Source organism: Notamacropus eugenii, chromosome 3 (genome assembly GCF_028372415.1).
Source record: "Notamacropus eugenii isolate mMacEug1 chromosome 3, mMacEug1.pri_v2, whole genome shotgun sequence".
In the NCBI taxonomy this organism is placed as follows: Eukaryota; Metazoa; Chordata; class Mammalia; order Diprotodontia; family Macropodidae; genus Notamacropus; species Notamacropus eugenii.
The window spans coordinates 398695446-398716599 of NC_092874.1; the positions used below are offsets into that span (position 1 = coordinate 398695446).

A 21154-nucleotide genomic window follows, 5' to 3' on the forward strand; every position below is an offset into this window, starting at 1 on the left:
TTTCTTGTGTATAAAATGAAAACAAATTTCAAGGGCTCAAAGATTCTTCCAGCTCTAAGTCTATGCTCTCATGGTTCTATGACCTTGGAGCTTAAAAGGAAGGAAAATCTTTCTCTTAAGCATTGCAAAATCCAACACAGTAACCTTTTAAAAAAAAATTTGGGATAGTTCTTAGAGGTGGGGAACACCTCCTTCTGGAGCCCTAGCCTCTACTTGGGCATTGTTCTCACAGTGAAGCCTCCTGGTTAATCTTATTCATCACATATTGTCTTTTACATTGACTCCTGTTAGTTGACTGCTTCTTGGCTGGGATAACTCCATGACAGGCAGCCTCCTAAGACATCAGCGATCTCTGCAGCTGATGGAAGACTGGATGAGTGGCAGAACCATTCTTGCCTACTGGAACCTGTGATCATTTTTGAGTGTTCCTGGCACCTTAGATGTTATGATGTGGAACTAATAGGGGGTGGAAGTCATCTCAGGGGCAATGTGATGAGGAGAATGAGCATTCTGGGAAAAGCCAGCCCCAGCTGCCAGCTACAAGGTACCATGGGCAAGTCACCATAGTCTGGGTCCACCACTTTTTATAGAAGCACAGAAACAGCCTCCAGCTCTGGAACTTGCTCAGTTTAGCCAGAACACCAGGTACCAGAGTGGTTTATATTCAAAGCACGTTCAAAGCTCACCTGCTCATGCCTTGGGGCTACATGAGGGGTTCGGGTACTGTGCCCATTATGCCCTTGTTGATGACTGAGAGAGGATGGCCAGTACACTGGGCACTGCCTCCTTGGTTAATCTCTAACAGCAATCACTTGCTGCTCAAAGTTACAAAGTCAAGACCCTTTTATTTCCAGACAAGGACATAACACCCTACATGTTAATTTACTTCAGGTTATAGCAAATGAAGAAAGTCAGCTTGGTGAGAAAAGGAAAACAAAGTGTGAAACGCCCCCAATTGAAGCAAACCCAAGTCCCAAGGAACAAACTGAGAGGAGGTGTGGCCTTCTGGCCTATTGGTGTTATATATAGATAGATATAGGGAAAATGCTTGGGAACTGAGTTACTCTTCAGTTCAATCTCAGGTAAGATGGATTTCAGTCAGTACCCAGGACAGCATCTCCCTTATCTCCATCCATCCAGGGCCTCTCCCTGAAATTAGTAGGTTCCTCTATGGGCCTTAGTCTGTTACCCATGGTTCCCATTCTAAATTGCTTGCTCCAAAGATCTATAACAACAAAAATGGGTAGGTGTTAGGGGATGTGGGGATGTGGAGGTGGGGAGAAATGAGCTCACTTTGCCAGTGAAGGGAAACAAAGTTGGTACTGTGGAAAGCCAGGTGTTTTTCCATGATAAAGACCTGAACAATGAGTATGATGTTTCAAAGAATTAGTCAGACCTGCATTCTCCAAAGACCTGCTGCTTCCTCATTTAAAAGGTGGATCTATTTTGACTTATTGTGGACAGTTTGGGGTCAAAGGGTGAGCCTGGAGGTTGTGGTAGAGATAAAATGAATCACAATAATTGTTCCTTCCCTTGTGCAGGTTGAAGGGTCACAGAAATCAGGCCTGGAAGAAATCCCAAAGGGGCAACTATTTTAGCCCCTTGTCTCTAGGCAGGACAGCAGTGACAGAAAAGCTGGTGTGAAGGATGTCACAGTTTTTCTGTTTGATTCTGCTGGTGGCAGCTTTTCAACACTGGAGCCCAGTAACTGCTGATGGTTCTGCAGAGAGTAAGTGGGGGTCTTGGATCACTCTATCTGTCCTTGCCCACTTCCTCCAGGCACCTCTCCAGGTGCTGCCTCTGGTTCTGATTAATAATAATAATTAATAATAATAACTAGCTTTTCAAAAGTATCTACTTTGTGCTAGGCACTGTACAAAACACCTTAAGAATATCATCTCATTTGATTCTCAAGACAATCCTGTAAATTAAATACTATTTTTGTCTCCATTCTACAGTTGAGGAAACTGAGGCTCAGAAAAGTTAAAGAGCTTGCCCTAGTTCACACAGCTAGTAAGTGTCTGAGGCCACATCTTCTCCAGATAGAACTTCTCTAGGAATCTGGGTGGTACTGTAGAGAGAAGGCTGCTGTCCTTGAAGTCAGGAAGATGGTGAGTTCAAATTCTGCCTCAGATACTTACTTAACTGTGTGACCTTGGCCAAATCTCTTAACTTTTCTCAGCCTCAGTTTGTTTATCTGAAGAATGGAGATAATAATAGAGCTTACCCCGCAGGATTGTTGTGAGACCCAAATTATATGACATAAAGTGCTTTGCAAACCTTAAAATACTGTGAAAATGTTAGCTGTGATTGTTATTTCCACTGCGGGAAAATGAGAGGGTGCTAGATGCCAGCCAGAATTCACAGGTTCTTTATTCTAAACTAGATACTTGGAATCAAAGAATCATTTTTGTTTAGAGAAGCCTTGAAGTCCTCTATTTCCTACTCTGACTTTTGTAGAAGAGGCAAGAGGTAGAGTTCATTGAAATAACTCATCCAGCTACTTAATGGAAGAGCCAGGCCTCCACCTCAGATTTTCCTGCTCTGGATTCAGAGTTTCATACTCTACTTCTTTGCTCTAATGGGGCAAAGCATTGTTTTCTTCTTGAGGGAAGTGTGTGGAAGAGACTTTCTAGAACCCTTTCAAGACACAGCACGCAAGCTATTTATTTCTTGCTTGTTCCATCTGCATATGATGCATACTCCATTTGCCCTGCTGGTGCCAACACAAAGTGCATATGCTTTCACTTCCTTCCCATAATGTTCTCCTGAAAAGAAGCTAATGATGTAGTGAACACTGTTCTTGACTGGTCATGGAATGTTGTAGTGTCTGGAATTCCATGATCTATGCTGGAGAGAACCTTGGATTTAGAGTCAGGAAATGAGTTCCAATCTCAGCAATACCACTAACTATGCAACACTGAGGCATCACTCTATCCTTCTGGGCCTCACTGTTCATCTGTAAAATGGGGATTTGCACAAGAAGAATTATGAGTCATTTTCCAGCTGTATAATGCTATGATATTTTCTCTAACTGGCTTGGTTTGGGCTACTTTTATCTTGAAGGTTTGGTCCTGGATCCTTCTATCTGATCCTGTTCTTCTCTTTCAGCAGAGAGCTGTTCCAAGTGCCACATCAATGCACTCTGTGCAGAGACCAACGGTTCTGTGATCTGCTCCTGCCTGGATGGCTTCACTGGGGATGGCTTCATCTGCTCAGATGTGGATGAATGTGCCTTTCTGGGAGGCCACAACTGCTCAGCTAGCATCTGTGTGAACACTGTTGGCTCTTACTACTGCCGCTGTCCTGACGGCTTCCAGCTGACCCCTGAGAATGGCTGTGAAGACGTAGATGAATGCAGGGACCAGAACTTGAGCTGCCATCCTCTGGCCATCTGCAATAACTCTCCTGGCAGCTACTCCTGTGTCTGTCTTCCTGGCTACTCCGGGGATGGACATCAATGTCACTGCTCCCCCGGCTCCTGCGGGCCTGGCTTAGACTGCATTGCCGATTCTGATGGGAACCGGATCTGTGTTGATCCATGCCAGGAATACACTCTGCTGGATGAGTATTGGAGAAGCACCACTTACAGGGCTGGCTATTATTGTGACAACCTGATGCAAGGTTGGTACCGTTTTGTGGGCAGGGGAGGTGTGCGTATACCAGAGATGTGTGTCCCAATTAGTAGGTGCAACACCGCTGCTCCAATGTGGCTAAATGGAATCCACCCATCCAGCGATGAGGGCATTGTCAACCGGACTGCCTGTGCCCACTGGAGTGACAACTGTTGCCTCTGGGAGTCTGAGGTGCAGGTGAAGGCTTGTAGTGGTGGATTCTATGTCTACAATCTGAGCTCTCCACCAGAATGCAACTTGGCCTACTGTACAGGTGAGGAGGCACGTGGTATCTGCTTAGGGTAGGGAATGAAGGATTGGGTAAGGGATGGTTTACTTGGAGTCCTCTTTCTTGAGACCTGGAGACCTCAAAGGGATAAACCTTCAGGGGGCCTCCTTACACTGTCCCACTGCCCACTCCAACACCATGAATAACATAGACTGTGAGTTCACTAGACTTTTATCTGTTTGTCTGTTCATGTGAACCTACAGACCCAAGCTCTGTGGAAGGGACCTGTAATGCCTGTGGCTTAGATGAGGATTGCAAGGCAGTGAATGGAAACTGGACCTGCCAATGCAAACAGATCTCAGATATTACTGGTAAGTTCCTTGGGAGGGGAGGGGTTGCACTGGCCCAAACAAGGACAATAGATAAAGAGTGTGTGTGTGTGTGTGTGTGTGTGTGTGTGTGTGTGTGTGTGTGTGCATGTGTACGTGCACATGTGTGTATTCGTATACGTGTTCAAAGGAGAAATTTATGGTCCATCTCAGTATTATATATGATTAATATATGACCCAAGATGATTATATCCTAGATTCAGAGCCAGAAGGGACCTCAGAGGACATCTAAGCCAAACCTCTTATTTTACAGATGAGGAATGAGGTTAAATGACTTATCCAGGAATACAGAGATACTGAATGTCAGAGGCAGGATTTGAAACCCAACCTCTGACTTTAGATTCAGCAATGTTCTTTCCCTGTACCATACTGCCTCCTTAAACAGAAATTTTGTTCTAAAAGGGACCTTGGAGGTCATAGAATCATAGAGCTTAAATGGGAACTGGACCTTAGAGATCATCTCATATAGCCCTTTCCATTTATGAGAAAGGTCAATAGCATTTATTGGGCATCTTCTATGTGTCAGGCACTGCACTAAGCAAGCAGGAAGGGTACAAAGAGGTTAAAACAAAACAAAAAAAGCAGTCCCTGCTCTCAAGTCCCAAGCTCACAGTCTAATGAGGGAGAAATAATGAAGAGAGGGTGGTTCAGAGAAATGAAATAAATGACTTGCCCAAGGTAAGATAACTAGTTAATAGCAAAGCTAAAATGAGAATCCAGGTTTCTTCCCGCCTGATGCAGAATTCCTTCTACTCAGGAGAAAGTCTTACAAGGATACCTCCTTCCCCACTGGTGCATACATATGCCCTCTTTGAAGCCTAAGAAAGAAGATAAACCAATAAATCAACCAGGCCCATGGAATAACGTACCCATTGAGATTCATGTGGATTTCTGTGAGTCAGTAGTTTAAGGCAAAAGGGGAACTCTAGGCTAAAATGTTTTCAGCAGCAAGTTGTCCATGGATGTGAGCTACAGGATGCTTAGTCACACGTGCTTTCCAACTAAAAGCCTTCCCCAACCCCTTAATTCCATGTTCTCCCCCATTCGTTATTTCTTATTTATCTCATGTACAGCTTATCTGAACATTATACATATGAATGATTATATTATATATATGAATGAATACATACAAAGCAAGCTAATATATGTACATACATATACATATATTTATATATATTAACTTGCTTTGTATATATTCATTTGAGTGTTGTTTCCCTATTAGGTTCTAGGCCCCTTGAGGGTACCAACTGTCTTTCGCCAGAACTTAGCCCAATGCTGGGAGGTGCTTAATAAAGGTTTATTAGTGATTGGTTGCCATACTACTCCCACTCAGTCACAGCTTGCTTGCCATATAGGCATATCCTAAGCCCCTAGCGGAGTCCACACAGAACAGCTTGCAGGTATAAGAGAAATGTTTTCGGGTGCTAATCAATAAGAGTTTGGCCAGAATCCTGGTGATTTAGAGAGAGCTCAGTACTTGAGCTAGCTATTTAGATTATAAGGATCCTAACATTCAGATTTCCATCGAGTAGAAAGATCCTGGCCTGGAACACAGGATATCTGAGCTAAAATCTTGTATTGTGTGGAAAGGAGTTAAAATGTTTTATTTTGGGTCAAGAAATCAGAGCTAGGATCAATGCATGGAAGTTACAAAAGACATTTTAGCTCAATTAGAGGTGTCCAATAATGCAGCAAACTGCCTTGTGAGAGAATGATTTCCCTGTGACTGGTGGGGACTCACGTCTCAGGTAGGGTAATGTAGGACAACAAACATTTATTAAGCACCTACTATTTTCTAACGCTAAGCACTAGGGTTGCAAATACAAGTAAAAAGATAGTTCTTGCCATCAAGGAGCTTTTAGAAGAAGGTAATGCATGAAAGGGAGCTGATAAAGAGGGGTGGAGAGGGAGGGAAGGTACCTGCATAGGGTGTGGTGGAAAAGTCCAGAAAGTCACAAGCAAATCTGGGAGGTGAATGAAATCTGATCAACCTGAGCTTCTCCCCAAAAGAGAGCCCCGCAGAAGGAACTTCCCAATGAGAGAAGGGGACCAGGATAGAAGAGGGATGTTCCAGGATGAGAAAACCCCAGGTGCTGAGTGAAATTCCAAGTTGGGGCTATACTCCGTGACCTTCAAGTTTCTTCTAAAATCCTACCTTTCCTAATCCCTCCTAATTTTGTCTTCCTCCTGTGGATTATTTCCTATTTATCTCACATACAGTTTATCTGAACACATTCTTCTTTATATGTTGTCTCCTTAAACTACAAACTCCCTGAGAACAGGGACTATCTTTTACCTTCCTTTGTATCCTCAGTGCTTAGCATCAGGCCTGGAACATAGTAGATGTTTAATAAATGTTTATTAACTGACTGACTTCTATTTAGTTAGTTCTTTTAGTTATTACATATTAATAATTAAATAGTAATTGTTTCTCTTTTACCCAGGAACCCTGAGGGTCTTCCCCTCCAAGTCTGAATTTTTTATTAAAGGGGCCATCTCTTGAGTAACTTAAAGAAGCCTATTCATTGAATGGGTATATCTCACTCAAGGTGAGAATGTGATGAGACCTTAGCCTGAAAGGGTGAGGGTCTCCCATTGCATCCTGGGCCATCTCTAGTCATCCTGATGAATAGCAGGCCACTGGACCCAGATGGCTCAGGAGAAGAAGGTGAGGTTGGTGACCTTGCACAGCCCTCCCTCACTCAAATCAAAGTCAGCTGCAAGTCATGTCATCATCTTGATGTCATGGTCCTCTTCGAGAACTAAGGACAAACACAATTGACTTCTAAAGTTTCTATCCAACTAAGCTTCTAGAATTCTGTTGTTCTGTACTTCATTGGTTCTTTCAGATATCGCAAGCCTGAAGCCTGATCTGTTTTGTGAGGCCAGTCACATCAAGGTGTCTTTGAATAAGTGCCTGCTGGAAAATTTGGGCTTTGAGCAGATATTTACATATTTGAAAGATAGCTCCTGTACTGGCTTTGAAGAGAAGGACAACCAGAGCTGGGTGTCAGTGATAACACCAGCTCGGAATGGGCCATGTGGAACCACACTAGTGGTAGGTGGGGTAGAAACCTCCCAAGGCTAAGGTTTGAGGTTACAATCTGGAGTGGGGTGGGCTGAAGCAGTTGTGGTCCCTTACTATGGGGACCAGGTTACTGGGCAATAACTCAGGGAGTCAGGTGGCAGACCAACTGGGAAAAGGTAATGGCTCTCACAATTGATTTTAATGACCTGGTAAGTTGTTTTTCAGTCATATTAAACTCTCTGTGACCCTATTTGGGGTTCCTTGGCAGAGATACTGGAGTGGTTTATTATTTCCTTCTCCAGATCATTTTACAGATGAGAAACTGAAGCAAATAGGGTTAAAATGACTTGCCCAGGTTTGCACAGCTAGTAAGTGTCTGAGGCCAGATTTGAACCTATGAAGATAAGTTTTCCTGACTCCAGGCCTCATACTCTATTCACTGTGCCATCTAGCTGTCCTGTTTAATGATCTGAGTTTTGTACACACACACACACACACACACACACACACACACATACACACATCTATCTATTTCTCCTCAAATCTGTACCTTATTTTCCTTCCTTCCCCCCCCGCCCCCCATCTTGGCAAATCCCCTTTCCCTTCTCATATATGTTTCAGGACTTCTCTTAGTGACTTATTTTCTCTTTCAAGTTTCATTCTAGACCACTTAAAACTATTGGTGGGACAGTATTTGGAGGAGGTCACACAGTATGATTTGTCTTGGCTTCTGTACGCCAGAAAACTCCACATATCTGACTTCACACACCTGGATTTTTCCCTGGGACTTTATCAAGCCTAATCAGTTATGCTGTTGCAACATCACTGGGTGCAGGAATCAGGTCTTATCCCAGTAACACTGTCTAGCTTATGTTTACTCTCCTCCAGCCCCCACCTTTAATGTTACCACCTCCTTCTGCCTAGTGATTTCATTCTATACTGTCTTCCCCAAACATGCCCTCCTTCCTTTCTTATTTCCTCCTAATTGGATGACCCACATAAATAGTGCCTTGTGTTCTGGATCCCTCCCTTCCTCTCTCCTCCATCCAAACTTTCCCATTCTGTGTCCCCTTCCCACTTAGTCAGTTCTTGCACTGGAACATAATCTCTTAGCACTCTAAAGTGGGAAGAGAGTTTAGAGGGCATCTGGTCCAAATTGGAGATGGCTTAATGTGTCACTTCTCTGCAGATGACAATAGTGCTTAACTCAGAGAAATTATTCTAATAGTGAAATTCCAGGTATGATAACAATGGTGTTCTGGGATAGAGGAAGGCTTTGTTGTTTCCCCCAAAACCATGTTACTGGAATGTCTACCTGCTGTTCTTATATGAAAGATTAGCCCTGAGCGATTTAAGGACATTTTTGTTTCCTTGAAAATCAAAGTTCCTGTTAAGAAGTTAACTGGCAGCCTAGCCACAAAAAAGATGATTTGAAGTTTCTTGTATGAAGGGTCATACAGGAAACAGATCAGGGCTAATAAAAACAACAAAGATAATGGACAACTTATATTTATTTTTTTACGTTTAATTTTTATTTTATTTTTCTCAACTATATGTAATAACATTTTAAAAAATTCTGAGTTCCATATTTTCTCTCTCCCTCTCTCTCTTCCCCCTGCCTTGATAAGGCAAGCAATTTGATATACATTATACATGTGTAGTCAAGCAAAACATTTCCATATTAGCCATGAAAAATCACATTTCTTAAAGGATTTTGAGTTTTGCAAAGCATATTTTTCACAATATCCTGGAGAGGCAGGCAATGAAAGTATTATTACCACCATTTTACAGATGAGGAACTGAGGCTTTATGAAGGTGATTTGTATATAATTACGCAGTGAGAGTCCGAGTTGAGTTTTGAACCTAGAAATAGGAAGATTAATAATCCACATCAAGCTTCCAAGATCATTCCATGGGGAGTTGCTGGAGGCAGTGGACTAGATCAGATCTTCTCTGAAAAATCCAACTTCAGAGAACGTTACTGCATAGAACCAGGTTTGGCCTTATGTAATAGTAACAGCTAATATTTATAGAGCATTTATATAATCAGGTACTGTGCTAAGTGTTTTACAGTTATTATCTCATTTGATCCTCACAACAACTCTGGGAGATAGGTGCTATTATTATCCTCATTTTACAGATGAGGAAACTGAGGCAAACAGAGGTTAAATGACTTGCCCAGCATCACACAGTAAGTATCTGAGGCAAGATTTGAATTCAGATCTTCCTGACTCCAGGCCATGTCCTCTATGCACTGTGCCACTCAGCTGCCCATGTACACGTGAGAGCAGAGAAGACAGAGAGGGCCTCGATTCATGACACGAGTTGAAACGAGAAGGCTCATTGCAGCAAAGTATCTTTGCCTTTACTAACCTGGTGCCTGAAATTACACCATCTAATGTTTTATTCCTTTTTATCTTAAAGGCTTTTCCACGTTCCAGAGTCCAATCTTGAAATGGAATACCCCTGGAAAATGTTACAGATTTGACTGTTACATTTTAATATCTGATTCTGAACATCTGGAAGGGGGCAGAAGCCTTGGGAGAAGGGAGGGAGAGCATGGCATGGTAGAAAAAGCCCTGAATTTGAATTTGAAGTCAGGGACTTTCAGTTCAAATCCAGGTTCGTCTCACTTTCTGTCTAAGAGACCTTGGACAAATCGCTTCATGGCCCTTGACTTAAGTTTCTCATATGCAAAATGAAAGGGGTTGAAACTTTTAAAACTCTCAATCCTATGATCTTCTGATACAGGGGCAGGTATCCTAGAAGCTGGAGTCCAGGAAAGGAATGAAGGGAAGACAGCAAAGATGAACTTCACTGACTTCATAGTTTCCCTAGGGCTAGCCTACACAGCCACCATAGTCTAGTGGCCTTTTCTCTCTGTTCCCTTCATCCAGAAAAACCAAACCCATGCCATCTATAGCAACACTCTCTACTTGTCTGATGAAATCATCATCCGGGATACCAACATCAACATCAACTTTGAGTGTGCCTACCCTCTGGACATGGAAGTCAGCCTCCAAACAGCAGCCCAACCACTTATCAGGTACGGTAGCCTGTATCTATAGAATACTTGGAGGTTTGCACAGCCCTCCTCTGTCTTAATATAACCCTGTGAGGTAAGTGCCATAATTATCAAAATTTCACAGAGAGGAAACTGAGGCATGAATGACTTGTCCAAGGTCACACAGCTCCTTAATATTCTGAGGGGAGATTTGAACTCAGGTCCTTCTGACTGCAAGTCCATCATTCTAACCACTGTGCCACCTAGCAGCTTAGGGAAGAGAACATGGCTTTTCTCTGCAGAGACCTGTCCTTCCTGCTGGTTTTGAGAATATTCAGCAGTCTGTGGGATAGGAACATTGAGCCTATTTTGCACATGTTACTCAAATCCCAGTACTGTAACCCTGAAAAGGACCTAAAATTTCTTCTTAGTACGATCTCTTCATGTTTTAAAGATGAAGAAACTGGACCCAAGAAGGTCAAGTGAGTTGGTGAAGGTCACATAGTGGTTCCCATCAGAGATGGTATTCAAAGCCAAATCTTGACCAAGAAGCTTAGTCTTTATAGCTGGAAGAGATGTTAGAGGTCATCTAGTCCAATCCTGTCATATTACAGATGAGGAAAATGAGGTAAGGCCTAGTGAGGTTAAGTGACTTGTCTAGGATGACATCACTAAGAAGTCCAGGTCTTTTGGTTTGATCCCCAGTGCTCTTCCTACCCCACCACATTAACCCCACAGTCCTGTGACACAGCCTCTGACATCATATGTTCTCTCCTGCTACAGTTCCCTGAACATCAGTGTTGGTGGGACAGGAATGTTTATAGTGAGGATGGCTCTGTTCAGAAGCCCAACCTACACACTGCCCTTTGAAGGCTCTTCTGTTGCCCTCTCCACTGAGGCCATACTCTATGTGGGCACCATATTGGAAAGGGGAGATTTGTCCCAGTTTGTTCTACTGATGAAGAATTGCTATGCCACCCCCAGCAGTGATGCCATGGACCCCTTGAAATACTTCATCATAAGAGACAGGTAGTCAACTATCCTTAGGAAAGTGTGCAGTTTGGGGTCTCAGGTGGGAGGAGGGAGGAGCAGAAAATGAGAAGGGAGCATGGGATAGCCAAGTAGTATTGTGGAGTGGGGAGAAGGACAAGAGCCAGACAGAAGGGAAGTAAGACCCTTCTACTCTTGATGACCTCTGAGTCCCAGGGGAAACCAGGGAATATTCCTAGATACCCAGTGATGCCACAATGTTAATGACACTCAACTCACTTCTTTTCTGGTAGGAAGGTAAGGATCTCCCTCCCTTGCTCTTTCCCTAGCAACTACTTCTTGTTATTCCCCTTTTTTGACTGAGACCACTCTAGATCTCTAACATGTCCAATATTCTACTGGTCCACTAAGATTCCATTTTAATTCTCAATATTGAGTCCCTCCTGGGGAAGAGAGCCATGTGAACACATCTTTTACAGATGTCCACGCACTCAGGACCCAACTATTCAGGTGCCAGAGAATGGGATATCCTCCCAAGGTCGATTTTCGGTCCAGATGTTCAGGTTTGCTGGGAACCATGACCTAGTCTACCTTCATTGTGAAGTGTCTCTCTGTGACACCAGGAATGAGCAGTGCAAACCTGTAAGTTGACCCTCCTCATCTTCCTCCTAACCTAACCTTTCCACCTCAGTCAACAGCAGATTCACATTTTCCCATGTCCTTGGGCCCAAAAGAGATAAAGCAATGGAGAAAAGACAAATGTACTGTACTCTTCTCTCTATGCCCTTACTCATGAAGATTCAGGGATTTGTGTTTTAGATAGGGGAGTTCTGGGTATCTTTGCTTCTATTCTCTTAATTTAAGGCAGGGATTTTTAACCTTTTTATTGTTGTTTTTAGACCCCCTGGTGAAATCTATGAATCCTTTCTCAGAATAATATTTTTAAATGCATAAAATAAAATCTATAGGGTTGCAAAGGAAACCACGAATATTAAAATATTTTTATTAAAATCTTTAAAAAAGTGAAAACAAAAATCAAGTTTACAGCTGGCAGGTTAAGAGCCCCTGATCTAAGAATATGGGGAATGGGAGGAGAGGATTGTTGTGACAAGGCAGAAAAGCAGGATCACTTAAGAAGTACAATGGGGTTAGTGGAAATTTGGACAAGGTCTGACCTTGTATGCAGCATTGACTCTTTTATTATATCTTATAATTTATTTAGTAACCATCAACAAGAGCAAAAAAAAGACATGATAAAACACAAAATCACTTTTAAAACTCTTAGTTCCTATTTCTAGCTGACTTGAAAGAAAAATGCTTATTTAAATTTTAATGAAATAGTACAGCAAGGGTAACTGAAAGCAACTAGAAATAGTCCTGACACAATTTGTAGCCAGAAAGAGGAAGCTCAGAAAGAGGTCTCTCTATTTTAAACATCCATTGAGTTATTAACCCTTTTGGCTCTGCAAGCAGGTGGAGGATTCAAAATGCCAGCCATTTTACCCTGATTCACATGTGGTAGGAAGCAATCAAGGATGACCCCTCTAGAAGCCAATGCAACTTCTGTTCCAAGAATTTCTTATTTGGGGATGTCATGTATCTGTTATTTTTGTTAGTGTTGGTGCTCTCTCCGCTGTGACACAGATTGTAATCCCTCTATAACAAAATACAGTCTCTGAGAGTTGCTGTGGCCAAAAAATTAACTACCCTTCAGTCAAGCTAGGGAAAATCCTGACCCTTGGACTGCAGACATACAATCTATCAACAGACCCATAGTCAAAGCTTATCTAGCTAGCCAGGATTCACCAGAGCTTGTGCTTCACTGGCCCAGACTTCAACAAGAAAATAACAATAATTTGTTGGACTTCATTGCTATCCTCCACAGAAAGTGAGGAAGGTTCTCAGCATATTGAGGTGCTGCTATCATGAATTTAGGGGAAGACATAGACATGAGTAGTACAGGATGGACTGGTAAGAATTGACTGTGGTCTGCATTGTTGCGTGTAATATCCTGATCAATAAGATTATATATCCATTTGAGTTACGTCTTTGCTGTTCATATAGTTAGTCCTAATCTTTTCTTCTTTAGCCTTGTATTTCTTTGCTATTATTTTTATATAATCTGGGTATATAAGCTCTTTGAATTCTGACAGTTTCCATCTGTACTTCTTCACATTTTCCCACATTTCTTTGTGTTCTTCATATTTTAAAACTGCCTTTTGCATCTCTAGAGTTAGAAAGAGTGTTTTTTTCTGAGGTCCTTAGTTTCACAATGGGAGATTATTGTCAAGGGCTGTGGATTATGCCATGTGGAACAATCCAGTTATGGAATCTCACCTAATAAGAGTTTTCTTTTGTCATTTTCTCTTCACTACAGTCTTGCTCAGGGACCAGACACCGTAGTGGAGATGCCATCAATCCAGATCAACTTCTAAACTTGGGACCCATTACTAGGAGAGGTAATTGACTCTTGCATTCATGAAGTCCTTGGTAGGGGAGGAAGTGGAGAAGGAATATAGGATAAAGTCACTTAGACATCAGAGTCCAGGGACACAGATGATGTTTTTTCTGTTCATAATCAGAAGGCTCTGCATTTCTGGATGTTGAGGGACCCAATATCTTTTTATTTTATAGGGCTGCTCCATTAATAATGATCCTCTTTAGCATCCGCATTGGATACTGTTGCCCAAGTGTCAGGAAAGTATTGACACCATAAGGACTGAGTCACAAATTCTAGAAGTCTGGAAGTATTATACAAATCTAAGGAAGAATAAACACACAACTTGCCTCAACCACCACGTTGTAAGCAAGAAGCTCTATTTCACTGTGCTGGTTGTGAACTTTGGTGGTAGAATGAGCAGGGAGACTTGGTGAGCACCAGAGTCCTGGCCAGCCATAGTACTAGGAAATGGAAACACCAGATTGCCATCTCTAAGTATTATGAATAATTATGGATACTTAGAGTTGGAGGGGAATTGAAGCCACAATATGATCCCTCTCCTTGCCTCCAGTCTAGTTAATAAGTAAAAAATATTCTCTGGTTCTCTTTTGAAGATGCCTCAATATAGAGGCTCCATTGCCTCAGTTGTCCATTCAAGTGACCAACCTTATTACCCAAAACAAGTCAAGCCTATTGGGTGCTTATGGGATACCTTACAAAACTAGGCACCGGAGAAAGAGGGCTTGTTGAAGAGAAATAGAAAACCTGGCTCCTGCAATCAAATACGGAATAAAGAAGATAAAACAATTAGAGAATGATACAATAAGGAATACAATTTAATGCTAAATTGTCTACTCTAGACAATAAGTTGAGAGAAGGGAAAAATCAGTATGGTATAGAATGTTCAGGGTTGGCTTTGTAAAGGAAGGGGCTCCAGAGTCATATGATCATAGAATTAGATGGAGCTTTGTACTTGTCCTTCATTGCTGAAGAAGACCATGCCATCAGAGAAATAATGACATGACTTGCACTTGACTTTGTTTTGAGTGAGGGAGGGCTGTGCAGGTCACCAGCCTCACTTCTCCTCCAGAGCCATCTGAATCCAGTGACCAGATATCTGTATTCAGATTGAGCTAGAAAAAAGTTCAGAAGTCATCTAGCTGAACCTCTTTACTTAACAATTGAAGAAACTGAGGACCAAGGAGGCTGTGACTTACCAAGAGATCACATAATTAATAAGTAGCAGAGGTGGTATTTGAATCTAGGGTGGTTGTAGGATGGGTGATACACATGATAGTGATGATAGCTCATTTATATAATGATCTATGGCCACAAATGAATAAAGATACATTTATTATCTTATTTGAGCTTCAAAAGGACCCCATATGGTAAACAGTGCTAGTGTTACAATCTGCAGTTTGATGATAAGGAAACTAAGTCATAAAAATGAGCAACTTTGAAAACTCTGATCATGACCAATCTTGATTCCTGAGGAGTAATATGAAAAACGTTATCTCTTACAAAAAGGTGATGGATTTAGGGTCCAGAATGGCACATACATATAACCTTATTATACATATATATGTATCATATTATATTTCTATATATCTGTTTCTATATTATATTTATATAATAATGTATTTATGTAATATTATGTATAATTTATATAATATAATTATATTTGCAATATATAATATATCTGTTTCTATATTTTATTTGGTACATTATATTATATTGCATATTATTATATCTATCTATATGTCATATTATATATCTATGTATATACATATGAAGCATATATCAGAAAGAGAAATGTAGGTATATATCTATATATGCATACATGCATTCATTATCTATCTATCTATCTATCTATCTATCTATCTATCTATCTATCTATCTATCTATCTATCTATAAATTAGGGCAGTTTGGTGGTGCAGTCAACGGAGTGCCAGGTCTGGAGTCAGGAAGACTCACTTTCATGAGTTCAAATCTGACCTCAGACATTTACTAGCTGTGTGACTCTGGGCAAGTCACTAAATTCTGTTTGCCTCAGTTTCCTCATCTATAAAATGAACTGGACAAGAAAATGACAAACCATTCCAGTATCTCTGCTAAGAATGCCCCCAATAGGGTTACAAAGAATTGGACATGGTTGAAACGACTGAACAGCAATAATAAATATATACAACATAGACATAAGTATTAGATGTATGTGTGTAATGTATCTATATATGTACACATATACTACATCATGAAACATATATGTGTATGTATGAGACACATGTATATATGCATGAAAGTATATGTTATAACTATGCATGCACATATGGTACTTACATATATGTATATATTGTAGATCTATATATGTATTCCTCATATGAGATATATATGAGAATGATGTATGTATATCTGTACGTATGTATGCATAGCTATATGAGTCTGTGTATATATTATCTACAAATATACACTTACATATGCATACCTATTTGCATGCAACCCTTTGGGGAATTTGTTTTGCTTGACAATGAATATTTACAATAAGAAATTTTCTTTTTTTCCCTTTTTCAATGGGATAGAGAGATGGAGAGGAAAGAAAATAAAGAGATTTCTGTTTATTTTCAAAAATAGAGAGCTGGGAGGGGTACTTCAGATGTGAAATGTTGCACAAACTTTCAGAGGAAGTCACTGAATTCCTAATTTTACTTTAACATGTTTCTTTGTTACTAGAAACTTCTCATGAAATGTAATCTGTAAATGCTTACCCTATAAAAACACCAATAGAACTGGAGGAAAAAAGTTGGGTAGAGGGAGACCTAAGGAACAACCATCTCATTCTACAAAGGAGGAAGTTGAAGCCCTGAGTGGTTGCAGGTTGCCCAAGATCACAAAGATACTGAGTTCACAGAGCTGAGGCAGGGACCCAGACTTCCTACCTACTACACAACACTAACCACCACACAACACTACTTGTCAGGAATTAGAGAAGTGGAGAGGAAGGGGGAAGAGCATTTCAGGAAGGGGGTAAAAATCGGAATTATATCCATCTTGAATCAACTGAAGCTTTTGAGGAACATAAACCTGAAATCATCACAAAGATGTAAGATGTTTTTTTGAACTCCTTCCCTCTTCCTCTTCTTGCATCCCCTGTGACTGTCAAGAACTGTTGGAATCCCTCTTATAAAACCCTTTTTATTTATTGATTCAAGCCTTTTCTTAGTCTTGCATCCTCCAGGGCAACTCAAGAGACTAATGCATCTCTTTGTACCCACAGATGATCAGGCCAGTGTACTGAGTAACAGCCCTAGCTGTACAGGTATGTAGTTTTCTCTTTGCTTATCTAGGTCACAATCAGTCTAGGAACAAAGTGAAATTTTTGGTAGCTCAGAAGAAATATGAGATGTGGAAATTTAGAGACATCTCACTCCCAAATGGTCAAAAGAACAATGTGTGCCTGACCTGCGGTAGAGTCTTCCAAGCTCATGTTGGTCTGATCAGCCACAGCCAGCCAGACACACACTGTACATTGACCCTGTCATCATGACGCCATTTTGGTCCTCTTTGAGCATGAAGGACAGACAACACCACCTGTCCACTCCTTTCAACTTAGTTTCTTCATGCAGTTTGGACTAAATTGTCTCTAAGATCCTCCCCTTCCAGCTTCAAATCTATTTTCTTAGGATCTCTGTGATTCTTTCTACCTGCAGCCTTAGCTAACTGGCATTAAATCATAGCCCCTCAGGGCATATTAAAAGGAAGAATGGTAATGAGGAACCAGAGTCTTTGTACAATAGCTCCTTGTGTCTGACTCTGAAGTGTCTACAGCCATAGGAACCCGGGTCACTTAAGGTGAGAGACCAAATTGCATAGTAACACCTAATAATAACGACAAAAGATCCACAGGGGATAAAGGACCAGCCTAATAGTTAGGACATCCTGGACTTAAGTCTCACGCCTGACACGCTGTGTGACTCTGGGGAAGTCACTGAACGTCTCAAAAGGATTTCCTCTACATGCAAAAGATGTTTTCCTCTACATTTTTTTCCTGCTGTCTGAAGTCCTTTGACATGCCAAAAACAGCCCAAGCCATAAGCTGTGGAGGGTTGCAGGTTGTGCAGTCCTGGTCTAGGCAATTCTATAAGATTATAAATTGGAGAGAGAGAGAGAGAGAGAGAGAGAGAGAGAGAGAGAGAGAGAGAGAGAGAGAGAGAGAGAGAGAGAGAGAGAGAGAGAGAGTCAGAGACAGACAGAGACAGACAGAGACAGACAGAGAGACAGAGACAGAGACAGAGACAGACAGAGACAGAGACAGACAGAGACAGAGAGACAGAAACAGAGAGAGACAGAGACAGAGAGAGACAGAGACAGAGAGACAGAGAGAGAGAGACAGAGAGAGAGAGAGACAGAGACAGAGAGAGAGAGAGAGAGCGCTGCCTATTTTCATTGGTGGAGGGAGTATCCTCTCCTGAAGTTTTCTACACTAGGAAGGAAATAAGCATTTATAGAGTGCCTACTATGCACCAAACACTGTGTTAAATGTTTTTTATTTATAAATATTGTCTCATTTGATCCTCACAAGAACACTGTGAAGTAGACTCTTCTATTATCCTCGTATTACAATTGAGGAAACTAATGAAATGGAAGATTTGGAGAAACAAAAAATGGCTTGCTTTTATGGAGCATTGCCCTAAAGCACCTGGCATGTATTACATTACTTCATTTCATTACCTCAGTGATTGGTGATGCTGAATATTATCTCTTTTTTACCCATGAGGAAACCAGAGTTCAGAAAGGTTAATTGATTTGTCCAAGGTCACATAGTGATCTCAGACCTTCTGATTACAAAGCCAATGCTTCTACCACCTTTCAAAAGCTTCCACATTATGGATCTGATAGAATGTGACCCCTGTCAAGCTAAATATGAGATTTCTCAGTTCTTCCCTTTCTATGCCTTAGGTCTATTGGTCAGCAATTAATTGAGACTTTATGGATTCATGATGTGTACATTAGGCCCTGACCCAAGGATGCAAAGAAACCCCCCAAAACTATGTTGACAATGGGGATGGTCCAGTGGATCATCCAGTTACTTGGTCTCTCTGATGCCCAGCATCTGTGTGGCGGACAGGTGATAGGGTGGTGAATCCCCTCAGGTGTTTAGTACTGGTCATGGCAACATCCTATAATATTTATTCCCCTCCTCCCCCCTCCAATCCCTAAGTATGCCCCATGGCAATTGAGAACTGACTGTGAGGACTTCTCCCAGAGTATTTCACACTTTCATTTCAGGGTTCCTGACACCATGGCTGGGTGTGACCATGCCAATCGTTGCGCTTCTGGCAATCCAGTGATCCTACTGAGGGAAACACTAGGTTTGCAAGCAGCTGCTGCCTGTAGCCAATGAGGAACGCTTCAGAGTCAAAAACCTTTGGTCTGTGCTTCATTCACTGCAGAGCGAAGAAGAGACCAGCCATGGAGATAGTGGCAAGACAGTGCTCTCTATTATTTGCGCTTTTATTTTCTTTTCATTTTAATAATGGAGCTTTAAAAGGGTTTGTGCCTCTAAATGGATGCCTCAAATGCATACCCTTAACTCATATTTTCTCACACCACAGAATTTCTGCAGTCTCTTCCAACGATGTTTGCAAGGGGAGATTTCTAGCGTCTAGCACTGGATTAGGAAAACCTAAACGTTAGCCCTGTCTCTGCAGTCCCCTCAATGCTCTGAGTCTCAATGCCTTTATCTGTGAGATGGAAATCTCAACAATAATATAATAATCATGATGAGAAACAACAAATAATCCTTTCTATGTGTATATCATTTCAGAGTTTATAAATTACATTTTCATCCTTTATTTCATTTGCGTCTCACAACACCACAATAAAAGTGATGACTTTGGAATCAGAGACCTGGGTTCAATTCTGCTTCTGATGCTTACCTGTGTGACTCTGGATAAGTATTTCTGTACATCCCTGGTTCTCATCTATTTCTAATATGTAAAATTAAGTGGTCGAGGTAGTCTTGGAGGTTCATTCCACCTCTAGATCTAGGGTCCTGCTGCCTCATTTTCCCATATGAGGAGACTGAGGTTCAGCAAAGTTAAAGAACATACTTAAGATCACATGACTTGTAAGGAGCAGAGCAAAGACTTGGACTCCAAGCCCTTGACTCTAACATCTGGGGCTCATTCCTATAAAATGTTAAATTAAAATGAAATAAAAATATTTTGGGAATATGTGGGAAGAAGGAAGATGGAGGCAAGACACATCCCCTTCTGCTTCCTTGCCCAAGTGATTCTAACTTTATCTTTTGTCTCTTCGCTTTCTTCTTGGGGCGGGGGGGGGGGGGGCTTAGACACCTTCATCATTTTCCATTTCTCAATCATTTTTGGAATGAAAATATCATGCAAAGAGAGAAGGGAAATTATGTAAATAAATAATCATAGTTGTTTCTTAGATTGCTATAATAAAATGAATGGAAGCAGACTTCACAAAGGATAATAAGAAAGGAGTCTTTTCACAGCGGCATGCCCTGTGCTCATTTATTTTGAAATTAGAAGAGAGCCATCATGGCACAATGGATAGAGGTTTGTCCTGAAAGTCCGGAAAACCTGAGTTCAAGCCCTATTTCTGATATATAATAGTTGTGGGAACCAGGGGAAGTAATTTAACTTCTCAGTGCCCACAAACATCTTTCTGAAACTATAATTTGCAGAGAAGGTGCTAATCTTCATTGATTTAGGGAATTCTGGCACAACTTGACAGTAGGTAGGGGCCAAAATTAAAACAGGCTGAATTTCTTCAGACAACAGATAGCTTAGACTAGAGACAGACTGCTGATGGCTGGTGTACAAGAGTGCACAGTGGACCTTACATTTTTGTGAACTCCCCAAAATCCTTTGGTAGACCTCAAGCAATCCGCAGTCCATATGTTGTGCAGGTCTGAGACAGGGAGTTTCTTTTCTTCAGTTTTCTTCAGTGAGGGCTCCAGTTTCCTTGTATAGAGGAGAAATCAGGGGAGGAGCATTGAGTTACTCTCTTTCTCATCCCCCTTCTGTCTCTCTCCCCTTATCCCCCCTTCCCCTCCTTCTCTTTCTGTGTCTCTGTCTCTATCTCTGTCTCTCTCAGTCTCTGTCTCTCCTTCTCTGTCTGTCTCTGTCTTCTGTCTCTGTCTCTCTCTCTCTCCTTGCCCCACATCTGCTTCTGTCTCCCCTCTCATTTCTCCCATGTCTGTCTCTGTCTCTCTGTCTCTATTTCTCTCTCTCTCCTTACCCCATATCTCTCTCTGTCTTCCCTCCCATTTCTCCTGGGTCTGCCTCTATCTCTGTCTCTCCTGTCTACGTCTTTCTCTGTTTCTCAGTTTTTGTCTCCCCTCCCATTTCTCCCTTGTCTGTCTCTGTCTCTCTGTCTCTGTCTTTCTCTGTCTCCCTCCCTCCCTTACCTTGTGTCTTCCTCTGTCTCTTTT

General features: G+C 41.5%; 1 protein-coding gene across 2 annotated transcripts; it reads left to right on the forward strand.

Annotated features, from left to right (window-relative positions):
- Window positions 1–982: 982 nt before the first annotated feature.
- Window positions 983–19596, forward strand: UMOD (uromodulin). 2 transcript variants are annotated; one of them, XM_072597975.1, is made up of 11 exons: window positions 983–1082; window positions 1542–1729; window positions 3112–3888; window positions 4107–4214; window positions 7082–7290; window positions 10158–10306; window positions 11048–11293; window positions 11734–11896; window positions 13632–13713; window positions 16967–17008; window positions 18979–19596. In XM_072597975.1, exons 2-11 carry the CDS (start codon window positions 1648–1650, stop codon window positions 19038–19040), a joined length of 1920 nt encoding a protein of 639 aa, XP_072454076.1. In that variant the 5' UTR covers window positions 983–1082; window positions 1542–1647; the 3' UTR covers window positions 19041–19596. The 2 variants fall into 2 exon arrangements, with proteins under 2 accessions (XP_072454076.1, XP_072454077.1); XM_072597976.1 differs by having other exon boundaries at window positions 3115–3888.
- The last annotated feature ends 1558 nt before the right edge of the window (window positions 19597–21154 follow it).